The sequence below is a fragment of the Leuciscus leuciscus genome (assembly GCF_965113295.1).
Source record: "Leuciscus leuciscus genome assembly, chromosome: 11".
Taxonomy (NCBI): domain Eukaryota; kingdom Metazoa; phylum Chordata; class Actinopteri; order Cypriniformes; family Leuciscidae; genus Leuciscus; species Leuciscus leuciscus.
In genome coordinates this window covers 18,364,504-18,384,656 of record NC_138735.1, presented here as the reverse complement: position 1 = coordinate 18,384,656, position 20,153 = coordinate 18,364,504, and the positions used below count along the sequence as shown (strand labels likewise).

Sequence of the window (20,153 nt, the reverse complement as noted above, 5' to 3'; positions counted from 1 at the left end):
CAACAAGTATCAATGGTCAAATGCATTAAAATACTGATCTAATAATACGATTAGCCAGTCAATCATTACTTAATAATAAGTTAGCTAGTCAGCTTCCTCACTGTCCACTAGGCACTTTTTAGAGCAGCATCCTAATTGAAATGAAACTTCAAAAGGAATTGACTCCACAAAGGCAACTAAATTGCACAAAAAAAAATCTAACACTCATTAACATGTTGCTAAGCTAATAACTAAATACTGTAATAATCAAAAAAAAATTATATATATATATATATATAGCTTATAAAACCATATATAGCTATTAGGTAAAAGTAAATTTTTAATTAGGAACTATATTATAGAACACTATTATATTTTATTTATGAAATTAAATGGTAACACTTTACATTAAGGTTTCATTAGTTAACATTAGTTAACTACTTTAGTTAACCAGAACTAATAATGAACTGCACTTCTACAGCATTTATTCATCTTTTTTAATGTTAATTTCAACATTTACTAGTACTTTATTAAAATCAAGAGTTGTATTTGTTAACGTTAGATGCACTGTGAACTAACATGAACAAATTATGAACAGCTTTATTTTTTATTCACTAACAATAACAATGATTTTTAAAAACTAAAATAAATGTATTGCTCATTGTTAGTTCATGTTAGTTAAAACATTAACTAATGTTAACAAACAAAAGTGTTACCAATTAAATTAAAAAAAATTATATAATAATAAAACGATTTTTGTTATGATAAAATTATATTCATAATAATGAAATAAATAATATATAGCTTGTATATAATTAGGTAAAAGCGGAAAGTAAATTTGTGTAATAAAATTAAATTATTTTCATTATAACAATTATATTTGTTATAATAAAATGAAAAAAATATTTAGCTTAAAAGTAAAAATTTCGATTTTGATTTAGAAACTATTGTATTGTAAGTCTATTATAAATCGCTTGACTAAAAGCATCTGCTAAATGCATAAAAACTATTAAACTATATTCTATTGATACTTTCTTGTATTTAATTAAATTATTAATAATACAGTTACATAGTTATAATTAGAATAATATTAATTATTCTTAGATTTTAATAAAAATTTTGTGTTTTTTAAGATTGTGTAATGATGCCTAAATTTGTTGCCTATATAGGTAGCTTTTCTTTGTTTAGGAACAGAACTGACATGTTAAATATGCGGGTATGTGAGTGAATGTGTGCCATGTCTGATACCCAAGATGCACGGCATTAGTCTCACAGGCCCAACTGCAGCACAGAAACAGGATAATTGAAAGCCTCTATTGATCCCTGAACTGAGACTCGGGGTACACTGTAGTAGATTTCATTATATCCTAAATGGCGGGACACGCAGCATCTCGTGTGGTCGATAAGCAGGGTATTCAGCAAGATAAAGATGATAAAGGAGTGATCAAGATCACAGGAAGCATGAGCGCTACCACCCCATATCAGTAGAAATTGTGGTGATATCAAGTTGAATCTGAGAATAAGTGATCAAAATTAACTAAAGAAGGATCAGGGATGTTCAAACCCATGTCAAAGGCTCAACTGTGCTGGGCGAGACCCTTCTCCCCCTTCACCATCGCTGTAAGACACGTGCCAAGAGAATAATATTGAATGACAGAGGTGCAAAGATCATGTCAGATATACTGACCTTGTCAGCAAAATTGTGGGCTTTGTTGTCTTGATGCTTTTCTCTCTCTGGTCAGGCTGTGTCTTTGGCTCCTGCTCTGTTCTGGGCTCCTAAATCAAATAATCAAATTACTGCTGTCTGGACGGATGAGGCACAGCACAGATAAGCCCGTGGGCATGAGGCTTAAAGATGGGCTGTAGCTCTCTTAAATTCAACCTTATTTCTTGCGACATAGCTCTGTCAAGCCCGAGATCCTGCAGACCAGAGCTAGAAATCTGACATGGGGTGAAATAAATAGAGAGAAAGAGAAAACCATAGACCTTTAACCCTGTCTTTATGGCCACTGGGAACCCCACTGACATTGCAGCAAATAGAAACCCAGAGCCATCCTTCACACAATGACCTATGTGTGTGAGGGGTTTATGTGTGTGGGTTTTGACACAAGGGGCAGCTCTCCTTTACTTTGTTGTGTGTATTCCTGTGTGTTGAATGTCATTTAGCACTGCTCATGTGCGCGCACACACTGCATGGCAATTACACACACACTGCATGGCAATCACACACACACTGCATGGCAATCAAGCAGGTACTCTTAAGGTAGATCACGTAGAAGTGTAAATTAAGTTATATTTGTCCAAGTCTGATGAGTTCTTTTTAATTAGCCTAGCGGGTGTACAAGGCCAGTTCCTCAAAATTACAGATACGTCCTTTTGTTTTGTTGGAATTGACTAATAACATGAACTTGGGTGACATTTAAAGGGGCTATATGCAGTTTTCAGCGGCCTCTAGCGGTGATGTTTCAGATTGCAACCAATACAAAGCGGAGGTTTCTCCATGATTCAAAAGCCCTGCCGATGTTGATCCGTGTTTTCGTCCGAAGTTGATCCGATTCACGTTTGGCCTGACGAGCTTCAGCAGATAAAACTTTTTTTTGTTTTTTATCATTATGTGGAGTTTGTGTTGGAGTCTGTGTTGTGCTGGGAGCAGGTCGTTTCTTAGTGTTAGCAGACTCCATGTCATAAGTTGCAGTGTCGTCTCTGTTGAGTGCAAAGTCAGTAGACGAGGCGAGAGGCTCGGGAGCGCGCATGCAGGTCTCAGTCACGTCACTGGATTTCGCTGTAAATCCCCGACCCGGAGCCTTCACATAGAAATAGGAATACTTGCTTTCAGAGGTAATAGCAAAACCCGCCAAGTGGATCATTTTAATGTGAGATTACAACCCCTTCACACACAGGCAATAAAAAAAGGATTAATTTTAGTAGAAAAATATAGCACCTTTAATTCATGTCCAATTGTCCACTTGCTTTTTCAACAATAACAATGTTTTTGTTTTTTTTTACATCAAGATTTTGTTAAAATGTGTGTAAATATATTCACCGTTCGAACGTTTGTGGTTGGTACATTTATCTAATCAGTAAAAACTGTAATATTGTTAAATATTGTTGCAAATTAAAATAACAGGTTTTTTTTCTTAAAATGTAGTTTATTCCTGTGATGATCGATGTTGAAAACAGTTATTATTTTTGCGAAAACTGTGATAGATTTTTTCAGGATTATTTGACGAATATAAAGTGCAAAAGAACATTCAAAAATATGTTACCTTCTCCTGCTCCCATTCGCAATATTCATGTTTTGCCCCGCTCCGGCATGCAAAAGCCTGCAGATAAAAGTATACATAATTTTTTTCAGCACGTTCATGAAATTTCAATGAAATAGTTTAAGGAGAAAACTGATCTTAGACCAAAAGTTATGGCCAACTTTTCCCTCTAAAAGCAATCAGAAGCAGCAGCTGGCAGGGGAAAGATAAAGGCCCCGATGCTTTCATTGACACTGGCGTCATTTCAAACAAAATCAGGCCAAAATGAACTTCTTTTGGAATATTTATTTATCATATTCAATTATTTTTGATGAATCATATTTTAATATTGCATTTTAGATTTTTGTAATGCAGGTTTTACCCACCTGTGCATTTTCCAGTAGAGAAAAGAGCTTGCTTCAAAAGGAATATGAGATGAGAGACAGTAACAACGGTCCAGCTGACCTTTCCTGACACCTACGCCTGTGATATTTCTTTTGAATGAAACATCACACCCTTTTTGAACCAGACAGTGAAAGGTCAAAACATAACTAAGAGAATAACCATGTGGGCAAAGCAAACAGATGTACTTGATCTTTTAGAAGTTTCTGAAGATTTTTTTAAAAACCCTAAGGCAAACAAAAGAGTGCTCTTTCATTTAGGGATGTATTATTCATTTTAGATTAATGAATACTTTGGGGCTTTCCACAATCCTATCAGGTCAACTTGCTATCAAAGTAATGTAGTGTAAGAGAGCGCGGGTCACAACCTAACCCGGGGTTAAATGTAACACGGACCTTTTACATAGTTAGTCAGGGTCAAGCAGGCTGTGTTTCCGCTCTTTTTCGCTCGCTGCCAGAAGACGGTCTCCTGCGGATTTGTGGAAAGTTTTGATAAGATTTTGTGTAGAAACTGGACAGAGAGTGTTTTGACACCATAAAAAAAAAAAAAATTTCATCATACATTTTTTGGTTTCAAAGTTGGGTGTGTACGTTTATATTACCTTAATCACTGTCTTGTTGGCTAAAACATAGCACCATTTTGTCACTCCCAGCAACTGTTGGCTAGGCTTAAAATAGTTTTTACAGAGCGGGGTTAGTTGTAGCGCACAGTGTTATAACTAAGCCGCCAAGTGTACAACGATAATGAAATGAAAACTGGGAGCCACACAATTTTTCAGGTTTGAGTATTAATTAATATATTTATTTTGCCACATTTAACTTTGTTGGGCTTTTACAAACAATGTTGGAATTTAAATGTCAAAGTATGATTTTTTTCACATTTGTTAACTATGCATTTATCACTGGTTTATTTATTTAAAAAGCCTGTTTTTCATGCAATAAACCCTTTAAAATGTGATTTCGAGCTCGTTTTTATTATTATTACTGTTATTATTAATAATAATAATTTTGCATGCAGCTGTCACACACAAATATAATTCAATAGCAATTACAATACTTGATGATTTTATTTATTTATTTATTTATTGCAAAATATCTCTATCTATGATATTGATCCATAGCAGAAGGATGATTGGATGAGGGATGGATATCTATTTATACAGATGTACAAACAATATCAAACTATACAGATAAAATGGTACTGAATTATGTGTGTGTTACAACTAACCCCTCTGTCTGTTACAATTAACCCCGCATATGGGGTAAGTTGTAACTTGTGCACTGCCACTTTCAGTGCAACTGTACGAAAATGGTAGGTCCTAGCAAAAAATCAGTTCAGTGCTCTTTGTAACAGAGATGTGTATGTTGCTTGTGTAAAAACATTTTTTATTTTTTTATTTTTTATAATTGAGCCAAAACCAAAATGTTTTAGGTTGTGTCCCGCGCACCCCTATCCTTCACTACATTACTTTTTAATCCACCTTTTCACTATATCTGACGATCCACAGACTGGAAATCATTCATTTGAAATAGGTTTAAAAAAAATTAAATGTATGGGCGTCTTTTAATAAACTGCTCCGAGACTTGAGTTAAGATCCAAATGCAGCATTTCTTAGGACAGTCCAGAATCAGAATCAAAACAGCAGGCAATGGGTCAAAACACAGGCAGACAGTCCAAATAACCAATAAGGCAGGAGACACAAGCAAAAAGGATAATCCAAGAGACAGGTAGAGAATAAAAAAAAAACAAGAAACATGAAACCAGGAATAATGCTCTGAGATGCAGTGCAATACTAGTCACAACCTCGAGTGAACATGGTGTATACAGTCAAACCAAAAATGATTCAGACACCAGATATAATTTGTGATATTTTTTTACTAGTGGGTGCAGGACACTAGTTAATTTATGTAAGTGAGGATAGCAAAATAAAGTAAACTGTCACATATTATTCCCCAAAATTCTTCATACAGTGGACTACCAGTAAAATGTATAAAAATTTGGGACCAAAAATTATTCAGACACTTTGACCTGACCATGTTTTGCTGAAGTGTTTTTTCTTTAATTGCTATTGCGAACTTTTTACACCACAGACTGAACAAAATTAAGCATTGCTTGGTAATTGGTTGACCTAAATTGGTATTATCTAATTGTGTACTTAATTTTAACATCTGACAGCTATTCAACCTAATTCATTCGCGAGACAGTCTAACAAAAGGATGGCCAAAACCAGTGAAATATCAACTGATTTGATAACTCTTCTTGTCATATTTTATTACCATTTTCTAATTTATAGCGAATAAACTGTGATAATGTGTGAAATGTTGAAGGTGTCTGAATAAATTTTGGTTTGACTGTAGGCTGGGACTAACAAGTTAATGATACACAGCTGTAGACAATCAGTGATGATGAAACAGGGCAGAGGTTATGGAGGATGTAGTTTTTGATGGAATGGCGATGAACAATAGTCTGTGATGGAGTGCTCTCAAGGGCACTCCAGCTGACAGCGTCAATGAGGGACATCATTATTTACCTCAAAATTGATCTAAGAACTGAGTACAAAACTGTTTTAAATTGTTTTACTTTTTAAAATAGTTTTAATTTTTAAACTGTTTTAAATTACGTAATGAAGGGACATTGTTCAGAGGTGCACAGCAAGTTGCAGAGTTCTACTCTATGGTTTTATATTTATACATTTTTGTGAGGGTAAAGTGTATATTTTATATCTATTCTTGCACTATTTTAATTACTTTTGGGCTTTTTTGCAGTTTAATTTAACCCTTAAATGCATGAATGTTTCGCCAATCATTATTATATATTTGGGTCTTTAGCGACCCAGATCTATATTTAATGGATGGATCTCTACTTGTCGCGATTATATAAAGCACTCCTAATATTAGACTAACAATTACAGAAGAATAAAATAAAGCATATTTTGTTACCTTTTGGAGCTTGGAAGGGTTCAGTGTGAGCAGATGTTTTATACCATCATCACTGTCCTCGTCAGAGCTCATTTCCCAGTACATTCAGCATCTGGCCCATATTCGCAATCTCAAACATATTCTTAAAACTATCATTTTAAACATCTTCAAAATCAATATTTTGATAGCTGAAAGCTTCTTCACCAGATCCACCATCCACCATAGTGTCACAGTGACAGTGACTCTAATATTTGATTGTGTTCAGTACTCGCTCTGCAGTAAATTGCTGAGTCAGTTTTGCTGATGATACTTCCTATTCTTTTGTTTTCTGCCTGCTGTAACTATGAGTGAAACGTCACTCCATCATTTAATAAAATTTTTACAAAAAATGAATGGGAAAATAGGCATCTTTTCTCATTTTATTATTTTTTTCCTCGTTATATTGTTTATTATGAATTGATTTAAGGAATACTCGGAAGGTTGATGTCTAACTTTACAGTTTTTTTCGATTGCTAAACGACAGTGGGCACAACTGGAGCTACATGTGCAAAACTCTAACTACAGTTGCACTACCAACAGTCACCTGAGCTAAACAGTTCACATCACCTGCAAAACTCATTCCAAGCAACACAACTCTTAACACAAGGCTCAAAACAGGCTCAGTACAGCCAAACACTACACACAACCCTCACTGAGATAACACACACTGTCACTCAGAACACACTAGGCGCGTTTCCACTGTCGGGCCAGGGCCGGGCCGTGCTAGTGCGTGCCAGGGCCAGTCGCGTTTCCACTGTCACTTCCGGGGCTTGATCGGGGCTTACTCTGGGCCAACGGCCAGGATTTCTGGCCCGTCGAATACCTTGGGCCAGAGCGGGCCAGCTCGGGCTAGAGGAGTGGTTACGAACAGAGGCGGAGTTCACCTGAGTCGGGAGACGGCAGCGCCGGATGATTCTGTCAGCATTAAAGACTTTTAAAATAATTTAACTCGCGTTCATGTTTGAATGCCTTGTGTTTGTGATGCAAAAGACTATGCGCGCTAACCATTACCATAGTGAACATGGTAAACGCTTGAAGATACGCATAGTAAAAAAACATAGTGAACGCTTGAAGAAATCAGACCAATCATAAAGGCTATCACAATCATGTTTTTATTTTATCTGTCAGTAGCCTCGTCTCTTTATACCGGACTATCATACAATAAAGCAACTTTTTTTTCGGGAGCTTCCTCTGTTTCTCTGACGGAAAATATCTGTATGGGAGTCGAGAGAGTGCTGCTAAAGCTCCTCAGGTCGTATTTTTGGTGGCATATATTGTAGAAATTATCATTCTTTCTAAATGTGATGTAAATATGTCCTGTAACTACCAGATAAACAGTAACAGACGCGACTGAAGAAGTAAGTGTGTCCTCTTTCTTTTGTGAAATAGACCTAACAGTAATTTATTTCTGAGTGTCTAATGTGCAATTTTGACATAAATTAATTCATTATGATCAATGTATCACTTTTTATTGTAAACCTGTGGTAAAACATCGATGCTTGGGTTTTAAATATTCAAGTAAACAACAAAAATGCCAGCAAACGGCCGCTTTTATCATGTTTGTTTTCAACGCTGTTTCCAGTGATTTCTGATTAGTTTTCTGATAAAACTTCCATTTGTTGGTGAATGGGTTAGTGTGACGTTGTTCCAGAGAGGCGTGTTACGGGCGTGTTTTAGTGAAGCGCTATGGAGCTTCTGGCCCGGCAGTGGAAACGCAGGCCCGGTGCTATTAGCCCGAGGCTATTAGCCCGGCACGGCCCGTTTAAAGCCCTGGCCCGGCCCTGGCCCGACTGAGAGGAAAAACACTAGCATCAAACACCAATACAGAAAATACAAACTTTTCATCTTTACAGTTTGAACAATTTTCAGTGACTTCATACAAAGTAATATTTTCTTCAAAGAAAAGAGTGACATTCTTTCACATGATTTATTTAAATTTTTAGAACATAACAATTCTTTAAGGTAAATGAAAATTAGCAGTTTGCTTCAATAGTCTGTAGTAATTTACGTAATTACAGTAATGAGAAAAAAAAAGGTAGAAACTAAAAGTACATACTGTAATTCGAACAAATAATTGAGGGGCTAATCCTGCCTCTCTCTAGCATCAGGCCACAGGTTTTCATCAACATCACATCTAATGTTCTCTCTTGCCATGCACCTGGGGAAGAACCTTCTGGAGTGCCTTATCCATCCCTGGCAGTCCTGTGACTGAGAGTTTGAACTAGAGTTTGGTCCACATGAACTGCTGCTGTGCAGACTGTAGTTAGAGTTTTGCACATGTGACTCCAGTTGTGCCCACTGTCGTTTAGCAATCGGAAGAAACTGTAAAAACTGAAGGAGGAGGGTAGTGAATGACGTCCCGGGTCACTAAAGACCCGAGGTATGCGTTTAAGAGTTAAATTATTATTTAATGAATCATTATATTTAACTCTTTTTCAGAGGGAAAAAAACAGTTTGTTTTTCTTTTACATTTATTTATTTAATTTATTTTTTCACACAGTTGATCGCTGAATGACATTGACAGGATGCCAGCAGTAATTTAGGTTTTAAATGTTTCAAAATCATACATAAATTGACCAGAAAATGCACCTTTCTGAAACTCATTTCTTAGAATGACTCATGTATATTAACCCCCAACCATACACTCGCACTTTCTTTTCCATCTTTTTATTCCTTTTTCTTCTATCTCCTGTATTTGTTCGTTGTAACTCTCTAAGTTATTCTCTCAGTGGGGTTGCAGATATAACTCAGGTTGTTGGACACCCCAGGGGGACGTGGCTGTTGCCTTCCAGGCCGAGTGTCCCCTCTCTGGGTGTCTGCGGTGCAGGAGGGGCCCTGTCAGATAGGTGGCTTTTTGGATGGAGATTAATTATAGGCTCACAGCAGGACTCATTAGCGCTAGCCCCGTCAGAATGGGGCCACAGCACCACAGGGGACAGTCTCTCTCTCTCTCCGAGTCATCCCTCCATCCCTGCTGCCCATTAGTTTTCAAGGTAAACAGGTTGAAAGCAATTTAATTTGGTCACATTATCCTGTCGACGAACAGCAACACACCCTCCCACATTAGCGGCGGCAGAAACACAAGCTCACAAGGTCTTCTGAGATTCAGAAATGCAATTGGATAAGGTCTGGAGACCACTGGTAGCGGTGAAGGTGGGGTTCCCCTGGTTGATTTACCCAGCAAGTGCACCTGGGAGGCGTCTGAATAAACATGCTTGCATTTATCAGTCCGCCACACTAGTGGAACAAATTAGAGCTGAAATATGTCAGACAAATGCTATTGTGTTGGAGCCTCCGTTTCTTTCTGTGAGCCTAATTTGTATTCACAGCACAGTGCAGTGATGAGAGCGCCACTTTCACAACACAGAGGAGGCTGAGAGACCAGCCGTATCTTCAAGCACAAAAAAGTAATTTAGCGGATATAATTCTTTTTAATACCGGAGCTGAGATGCCTCATGCTAATTAGGAGTGCCAGTGAATCAGCAGTAACGGGCTAATTAAAGCTGTCACCAAAGTGTGTGTGTGTGTGTGTGTGTGTGTGTGTGTGTGTGTGTGTGTGTGTGTGTGTGTGTGTGTGTGTGTGTGTGTGTGTGTGTGTGTGTGTGTGTGTGTGTGTGTGTGTGGCTGCATTCAACAGTTGCAGCCTTACTGCATATCAGCAGTATAATCTTTGGACTAAGAAAAAATCAAGCCAGGGTTATTATCGTTAACTAAACTATTAGAACAATTTTAGTTAATTTAAATAAAATATAAAACTTAAACTAAATGGAAATTCAATGGTTGCTTTGGCAACTTATTGAAAAAAGTTTAAGTTGAGTACTAAATAAAATTATAAAAACGAAATAAATAAAATTTAAAACTGAAATAAAAAATAGTAATATTATATAAGTAATATTATAAGCATTACTAAATATTAAACTGGTAATTAAAATTAAAATGTAACATTTAACATTCAAAATATGAATAGAAACTATAATAGTATACTATTACTTAAATGGTGCTGAATCAAGCTACATTGTTTGACACTCTTAAGTTTAAATGTATAAATAAAAGTGGCTGTTTATGAATCTATACATAAATATATGTGAATACACCTTAAACTAATGCTGATATATTGATTAGGATTATATAATTAGGATATAGTATATATTAAAAATTATAATAATATTATATGTATGAAAATAATGTATTATTAAATACACATGAAAAATTATATTGCAATATAAAATAAATTACAAAGTATATATTTATATAATTATTATAATAGTTTTAATATTATTTCATATCTATTTTATATAGTACATAATGTCAAATTTATTACATTTTTGAATATGCAACATATCAGAAAACTGCCTCAATATAAGAAGTAACTGTTATTAAAATTAGTGAATTACTGTATTGTCAGCGATTATATTTTTAGCCAGTAGATGGCACCATAGCCCAGTATAGGGAAAATGCATGGGCATTTCTGTACTTGGACACCAGCAATACACATTTTCATACCATATTACCTGTCTTTCTTTTAGGTGGATCATTATCCTCCTGTCACCTACACCCTGCCTGAAGCCTCAGACACTCAGTTCACCTTGGTCAAGTCACTCTTCCTGGGGAAAGTTTTTGGTAAGTGCCCTCTGTTCCTTTGCAAACTTTCCCTCAGCCTTGGAGTAACTTGTAGCCTCATATTTGACCTTATTAATAATAAATAATATTTGTGAGTTTGTTTGTAAAACAAGAGCATAGGTTCTAGTTTCCATAGTATCCATAGAATATTTGAGAAAAACTCTAACCCTTAAAAGTCTAAAGGAAATGTGCTATTGTGAGAGAAGTTGGTGCAGACGGGCAGAAAAAAATTTGTATCAGAAATCTGTATTGCCTCAGAGCAGCCACTAGATGGTGCTAATAGACAATTCTGTGAAAATATGATTTTGGTGCATGTACTGTATGGCAAATCTTTGTATGCTTTGTTATGCTTGTTCACATAGATTGGCATTATACTAGTGGAGAAAAAGCATAAAATTTGTATCATAAAATGCTAAGTGTAACATATGTTACATATTGCAACTGATTTTGGAGTATTAGAAGGTTTTAATAAGAAATTATTCCAATACAAAATGTGTGGCAATTCACATAGGTAGGATGTGAAAGAAATTATATTCCTGATTTCCAGTGTACACTATGGATACAGAAAGTCAGGAATATAATTTCCTGCAGTCCACAGTGTCCTTGAATGCCCTCTAAACATGTCATTGACTTTAAGTCAATCCCATAAAGGTGTTTTACCCAGAAGCATGTAGCAGACATGCACTTTCTTCAATGAATACCGATGAGGCCCCATCCAGACCCCATTATGCTCAATTCAGCTCTCCCTGCTGACACGCCAAAAAGAGTAAAGTGACCTGCTGTTGTTTCCAGGCAGTTCAGTCTGGCAATTACACACGCAACACAAACACCCAAAACCTTGTGGCCTTGCTGCAGTTTTTTTTTTTTTTATATATATATATATATATATATTTTTTTTTTTTTTTTTTTTTTTAAACGTTTAATCTCCCAGTCGAATCTGGTGGACTGTCCATCAGAAAACTTCTAATCTTCTTCCTGTCCGCCGACCCATGATCTCCAGGTCCTGTCAGTCGTGTCTATCAGAGGATGCTGTCTTTCTGTTTATCAGTTCATGCTGAAATCATGAGCTGTCTGCTCACTGCCCTACCTGCCTCATCAATGATTTATGGCTGGAGACCCTTTCACATGAATAAACCACACTCTTTCTGCACATTCTGCTTAAGGCAATGCATGTGGTTGACCTGCAAACTGTTTGACATGGAATATTTAACTTGTCGTATTCGGGAGGATCTGCTATGGTCCCGTCATGGCATTGACATTTAGCTGTGGTCTGGGACCTTCATTATCCTCCCAGAATTAGTCCCAAATCATAGTAGGTTGAAATTTGTGTCCCAAAGGCGCCCAGATGATATGCTTTTCCTGGTAGATTTTTGAAGCACCCATTGTGCAAGGGAAATGAAGAGTTTGTAATGTTCTGTTTTGACGTGTCAGTGGCCAAAGCGAATTTTAAATGTGATAAAAGGATCCGTGGTAGCAAAATGATATGCTCAGTAAACACCATACTAATAATGCTTATGTACAGAAAAGCAGATAAGCCCAGAATATGAACTCAACACGTTTAATTATATGTTAAGCGTTTTCCTCCATAGAAAACCAAGAAAACGCTTAATGGACCAACAGTTCTAAACAGTTCGGTTACACATTATATATTTCGTTCTGCATTATTAATAAAACACAGGCAGTAGGTTTGGTCTGTACTCACACTTATTGTCATAAACACAGAGGGAGAACTAACGAGCTATCTCTCGCAACCTTAATTAAGTGACACCCTGAACACAAATTTGCTTTCTTTCATCATATTCTGGGCTCATCTACTTTTCTGTGCATAGTATGGTGTTTACTGAGTTTGGTCTTTTAATACCACTGTTTTAATGCATTAAGCTACATTAAGCATTTTCTATGGGAGGAAAACGCTTAACATGTAATTAAACGCGTTGCTTTCATATTCTGGGCTCATCAGTTTTTCTTTTTTGTACATAGTATGCATTATTAGTATGGTGTTTACTGAGTTTGATAATATTGTGTATGTATTTCTTTTAATATCAGTCTAATGCATTAAGCCACGTTCAGAACCATATGTCTATGTTCAGAACGTCCCCAAGGACGCGGGTTTTGTGACATCATCGCATACAAAAGAAGTCCCATTTCATTGGCTTGGCGTCAACCAATAAAACGACTCCTTTGTGCCCTCCCCGGTCCCTGCCTTTCTCTCTCGCCGCCACTGAGTTGCAAGTGCACAAGTTAGTTTTGCATCTAATATATCGCGAAAAGAGTAACAAAAGTCAAGGTGTGAAATTTGAAAATGCAGTGAGAGATTTGAGAAGTTGGAAGTGCCTAATTGTGGTTGTACTACGAACGTGAATGAAAGAATAAGTGCAACTAAGTCATTGTATTTTAGTGAATGATATTTTACACATTTGTGACTATACTTCAAATTCAGAATACATGTTTGTGACTATTGGCTGCGAGTGCAAATCTCAACATTCAAATTCAGATTGGTAATTTACAGGTTTTCACATTAGAGCTGTGAGTGTAAATATTAGCGTACAAATAGCCTACCAATATTTATTGTACAAGTTCTCAAATTCACATCTACATGCTCTCGAGTTTTGCTACTCTTTTACCTTCTTTTAACTTTTAACAAAAAAGTGTAGACATTATCTTTGCTAAATAAGATATTTAATTGTACAGTCAGCTTAATCGATTAGCAGAACTTTGTGAGATCGCAGTTAACTGAGATTAATGACTGCTTAATGATTAAGGGAGCGCTTTTATGCACTCTTTATAGGAGATAAGACATTCAGAATTTGAAGGAAACTTATGTTTTGCTGCATTAGGTAAGGGTAAGGCAATAGGTTATTTATTATTCAAAGTGGCTGCCATGCCAAATCACGCATATGCTTGCCTGTTCAACTTATAGTGGTTTGTTAACATAACCACTTTAATAACAGCGTTTATGCAGGGATGTGTAGGTTGTTAATAGGCGACACGGAACTATTTCATGTCAATCTATTTAAATGTGTTTATAAGGAGGAATCGCATCTAGCCTCACCCTAGAGTTGGTTCACCCTCCGCCTATGCCTATACTGTTGAGTCCTAGTCTACATGTGATACAGTCAGATTAATTCAAATGTATTCAAGTAAAGAAGATAGCACAATTATGGTAGCCTAACTTTTAGATCCTTCATCTTCTTATCCTTCATGTCGGGAAAACATATAACACTTTAAAATGTTGCAAATTACTTTCCTATCGAATTTCATATCAAACTCAGAGATGAATTTATTTTAGATCATATGAAACACTATGATTAAATGTTCATTCTAAAGAAAGCAAGTGGGTGTTTCTCTGCAATGAGTATGTGGATGATCTGGCAACCTCAGTCTGTCTTGCCTACATGCTCGGAATGAAACAGCTTGTTATACTAAACAAGAACTCTTGACATGGAGACCTGAAAAAAAAGAAAGTTAGTCTGTGAACTTCATGAGTGCTGTGACAGGAATGGGCTGTTGACATTCTGCAGTTGTTCAGGTGGTTGTTTTCTCTGTGCTGATGCAGGGTAACACTGCAGGGATTCGTGAGTGTCGCAGAGGCAAGATATAAGACCCTCTCAGAGCCTGTACAGTAGTCATGAATCAGGCGAAATGGACATTGAGCTGAGTGTGCTATCTGTGTCTCTGGACTGTTATTGTGTTTTAGGGAATCAGAGCAACATTAAGACTGGGGGGAAGACAAAAGTATTTGAAATGGCTGAAGTATTTGTGTCTGCATTTGTCTTCAGGTACTGTATATGCATCAGGGTCATAGTACTGCTGTGCATATTGCGTATTGCTTTTATTATTCAGATTTGTAATAATTAGGGTTATCAATCATATTATTTATTAATGATGTAATCATATTTTTTGTAGTTAATGCTTTACATTGATCATAAGTGTCACTAAGACATTTATAATGTTACAAAAGACATTGTTCTTTTGCACTTTCTATTCATTAAAGAATCCTCAAAAAAAAAAAAAACGGTTTCAACAAAAATATTAAGCAGCACAACTGTTTTAAACATTGATAATGATGTTTCTTGAGCACCAAATCAGAATATAAGAATGATTTCTGAAAGATAATGTGACACTGAAGACTGGAGTAATGATGCTGAAAATTCAGTTTTGACATCTCAGGAATAAATTACATTTTGTACAGTTCTTTTTTTAATTGTATGCATGATTGCACTCATTTTGACAAACCCAATAATGATATAAATGTGTTTAGGTCAGGCAGTGTGTCAGGAAGGGTGCAGTATGCTGAACTTTTTTCATGTGATATGCAGTTGGCAAAGATAATGATGATACAGCAGTTTGAACTTTCGAGAAACCACTTGCAGTCTTCGTTTCTCTCTCTCTCTCCATCTCTCCTGTCTTCTAGAGTCAGCCTATTAGTCTGATCAATGCCATTTTTCTTAACCAGGAGACTGATCTGATCAATACTGAATCTTGCTATATCAAAGTCCCCTGTTAGAGGATGATTTTGAGCAGAGAAACAACTTAAGTTTGGTTGCATTTTTGTGAAATATTTTTTATATTTTTTGTGAATCTTACTAATATGTGTTTTCATCCATTCTGTCTATCAGAAAGTCGAGCATAAATTTGTATCCCAGCATCATGCACTGCGACCGACACCCATCACATCATCACCCACTCAACACACACTAAACTATGTGAATTTGCAGTAATTGCTGATAAGATAAAGCTAATTAAATGACCGTGTGCTTTATGGCCCCTGGAAACCACATTATACATTAGTATTCAGCATTTCATCATAGACTCCGCCTCCTGCCGAGCTGCATGGCTGTAACAATCTTCTTAATTCTGTACCGATAAAGCGGTGTGGTTCACCAACCCCACCACGCTATCAGTCCTGGTGTAATCTCGCAGGGGGCTTTGTCCTGGATGGGTGGAGAGGCCTTTCATCCGAGGGTTCTGAGTGGGCTGCGGGGCTGATGCGGCTGCTCTTTGTTCTCTTTGGGTGGTACTGCACCAATGCTGCACTATAGCACTGAAATACACTGAAGTAGTGCTTCTCAAACAGGGGGCCTCAGCACACAATATAGCTGAAATTATTTAAAATATGACAAAACAAGGTTTAAAATAAGCTAAAACAGCAAAACAATGTAGATGAAAAGCTGAAATAAATGTCTTATTTAAAAAGATGGCTCACCCAAAAATGAAAATCTTGTCATCATTTACTCACCCTCAATTTGTTCCAAACCTGTGAGTTTCTTTCTTCTGTTGAACACAAAAGAAGATATTTAAAAGAATGTTGTTAACCAGACATGTGACGGCAGCCACTGACTTCCATAGTAATTTTTTTTTTCACAAATCCTAATCCTAATCCTTCAACATAAGAAAGAAACTCGTATGGGTTTGGAACAACTTGATGGAGAGTAAATAATGACAAAATTTTTACTTTTGGCTGAACTAACCCTTTAAGTCAATTTTAAAATTGTGATTTCTAGACCTGGATAAGTCAGGAAATGAAAAAAAATCAAAAATCAAAACCACACACAATCTTAAATAATTTTAATATTGAATATCAATATATTCATATATATATATATATATATATATATATATATATATATATATATATATATATATATATATATACATACATATATATATATATATATATATATATATATATATATATATATATATATACATACACACACACTGGCCAATATAGTGTTGGAGGTTTCATGCCAACACTATATTGCTCAAAGCTCTATAATATTGTATCGACTTTTCAATAACTTAACTTATTTTAATTATTAAATTTTTTATTTATAATTATTTTTATTTGATTATTTTAATATGTTTCCACACTAAAATAAAAGTTTTATTGAGCAGCTTTAGCTTTAGCCTGTTAGAATTATCTGAAATTGTCTTTGACATTGAGGGGCCTTGGAGTCAAAAGTATTGAGAACCACTGCTCTGAAGAATTACTGTCTGAACATTCCTCAGATACTTTAGATGCAGAAGTTCTCTAAAGTGATGTGAAATTTGAGATAAGATGGGGAACAGAACAGGCTTGACATGACATTCAGTGAGAAACATAATGGGGTTTGACTCATTGTGTGAGGAAACATTCAGCTTCCACTTTTTTTGGCTTAGGCTATATATATGAAATGATTCTTTATTAAAGTCTCTTGAGGCCCAATTATATTGATATCATCAACAATTGTTTGAGACATGAGTCCTTGTGCATCAAAAATATTTGACTCCTTTTATATATACAGACATGGTTCGCCAAAGTTAGATTCAACAAGAATGATTCAGAGGAAAAGAAAGAAGAGCATTTTTAGAGGGAATGTAGGACGCCTTTGAAGTATATTCTACAGTTTTGACAGGCTCCCATTGCAGGATAATGATGAAAAAATGGTTGAAGGAGGAAAGGAAAAACTCCACAGGGAGAAAACGACTCAAATATGATGCATTTCATTTGGCAGGTTTTGCATCTTATGCATCCCATCCGCTCTTAATGTCATTCACCCCACAAAGGAGATAAATTACTTGCTATTATTAGCTATCATAATATGATGAGAGACATCCTATCGATTAAAATCCCAGAATAATCACTGAAGCTCAATGGTATCTGAAACAATCGCTTGGTGTTAAATGGGTTTGCAATGATTCAGCAAGTTTGCGCTGGTTGTTTTCAAAGTGAGCATTGCAGGTGGGAGGTAGACTCCTCTTTCTCAAAAAATCCTTTTGTCAGCCATCACTGAAAGTTATGTGCTTTCATCCCTGGCTGTCTCCTCTAACAGAAGGATCTGTCATTTTTATGTTGTTTTTTCTCGTGGCAGTTTTTCAGTGGCTTCTGTGCAAATCTGCAGGCACCTTAAAAAGATGCAAATGCTTCAGAAGATTTGATCTCTAGCTATTTATTGTTTTAGAGCTTTGTAGTGTAGATGATTTTTATCCTTACAATTCCCAACGGCATTTACACACTGGATTTCTTTAGGCCTCTTCAGATGGAAATAGTTTTTCCTTGAGGAGGGTAAATGCACTTTCACAGATGCACTTATGAATTCATGTTGGCTGCATTAACAAAAACAAAAGATTCACATTTCTGCTTTTAGAGTGTGAATTAGATTGTTAATCCTGCAGGAGTGAACAGATGATTCCCTCGAGTCTGTTTTGACACAGTCATTAAGTACCAATTATGAAAAGCCCCCTCAAACTCTGACGATTTAAGACGTGAGTAATGTACAGATTTATAGCAGGCTACACCCTCGAGGGACTGATTTACATTAGAAAAGCGCACAAAAGATTTAATTCAGATGACTGATAGTCTTTTAATGTTCCCTGAAGACTAAACACTTCCATGTGTTAACTGTGTGTATCACATACAGCTGACCATACGGAGTGTGTAGTATGCAGACGATTATTACAACAGGCAGTAATTTAGACTTGTTTATCTGTTTTAAAAAATGAAATATGCATTTAGAATAGGACTCTTACACGGGAAATCTATCACCCCAGTGCGACAAAAGGTTTAATATTAGAGTGCCCCTATTATGCTATTTATAGGTTCCTAATTTTTTTTTTTTTTGGAAGTCTCTTACAACAGGTTTACATGCATCCAAGGTCAAAAAATACATTGCACATCTCCCGATCTCTCAAAGAATCCGAAAAACGTTTGTTCTAAGATTTAGTCTCTCTAAAAGCCTCCTTTCCGTGAGCCTTCTCTGCTCTGATTGGTCAGAAGGCCCAGTCTATTGTGATTGGTCTACCCTTTATAGTGCATGTCAGAAACAAATGCCTATTACCATATCTGAATTTCAGCTCCGGAGGCTTCCTCAGCACTTGATAAACAGTGATACGAACAGTAACAATGGCATAGTTTTTTCCGTATCAATTCCTGCGCGAATCCTCATCCTTTTGAAGTGCATGCAAAGTGGATTCTCAGTGCTGAAAACAACATCTTCTCAACATGCCGACAGCACAAACTAAACTCTTCCTGTCTCAGCTACAACTAGTTTTTGAGTGCGGGTTATAGACGTCGTTCGCGGGCAGCCAATGAAGACCATAGGCTAGCATTATGCAAATTTGTTGCATTGTAACACAAGTATGAAACAGGAAATGAGACTGGAATTGCTGACGACTCACTTCAGCAGTTCAGAATCGATTCTTTCTTTTAGGAGACAATAACCTTATTTATTGTTCACTTTGATCTTTAAAACTTTGCAGACATTTAACGTTTACAAACAGATAAATTACACAAAGGTAATTTTCGAAAAAGCGTAATATGGGCACTTTAAAATAATTGAATTAAACAAATATTGCATTTAATAATATATATTATTTAAATATGAATAATATGTTGAATATATTATTTAAGTGATTTAAAAAATAAATAAATTAAAGTACGTTTGACAGACAGAGCTAACTGAGCAAGTGTTTTCTTCAACAAATTTTTCCCACACAAAAGTCTTATTGCAGAATAGTCGTTTGGACTAGAAAGCATGATGTCATCTCAGTGTAATGAAAACAAAATCATGTTACATTACACTGAACAGACTTGCATGACATCTTGATGTAGACCGCCTGGTCTCCATCAAAGCCTTGTTGAACAGATGGATGATGTCATTGGCTGTGGACATTACTCGGCTCTGGGCGCAGTCATCGTCCAGCGTGGGTGCATCACAGTGGAGGTGGACTCCAGATCCAGACCATGGTGGAATCCAGTTTCCAGGTGTTGTTGAAGCAGGATATCAATGAGTGCGGAACAGGAGAGGGGCTGCAGTCTGTGATCACCCAGCCCCAGCTGCAGACGTATACACACACACACACACACAGCCAGGCAGGCAGGGCATCCGCATCGTGAAGAGAAACACATTGAGAGAGAGAAGAAGGCTGGCATTTTGGAAGAAGTGAGAAACACCTGATAGCAAACGCTGAT

General features: G+C 36.4%; 1 protein-coding gene across 1 annotated transcript in view; it reads left to right on the top strand.

Annotated features, from left to right (window-relative positions):
• cntnap2a (contactin associated protein 2a) overlaps window positions 1–20,153 on the top strand; it is a 410,290-nt gene that overhangs the window by 376,357 nt on the left and 13,780 nt on the right. The window contains exon 21 of the mRNA XM_082183874.1: window positions 11,107–11,200. Within this exon, the coding sequence (XP_082040000.1) occupies window positions 11,107–11,200 (94 nt within the window). The remainder of the gene's footprint in view (window positions 1–11,106; window positions 11,201–20,153) is intronic.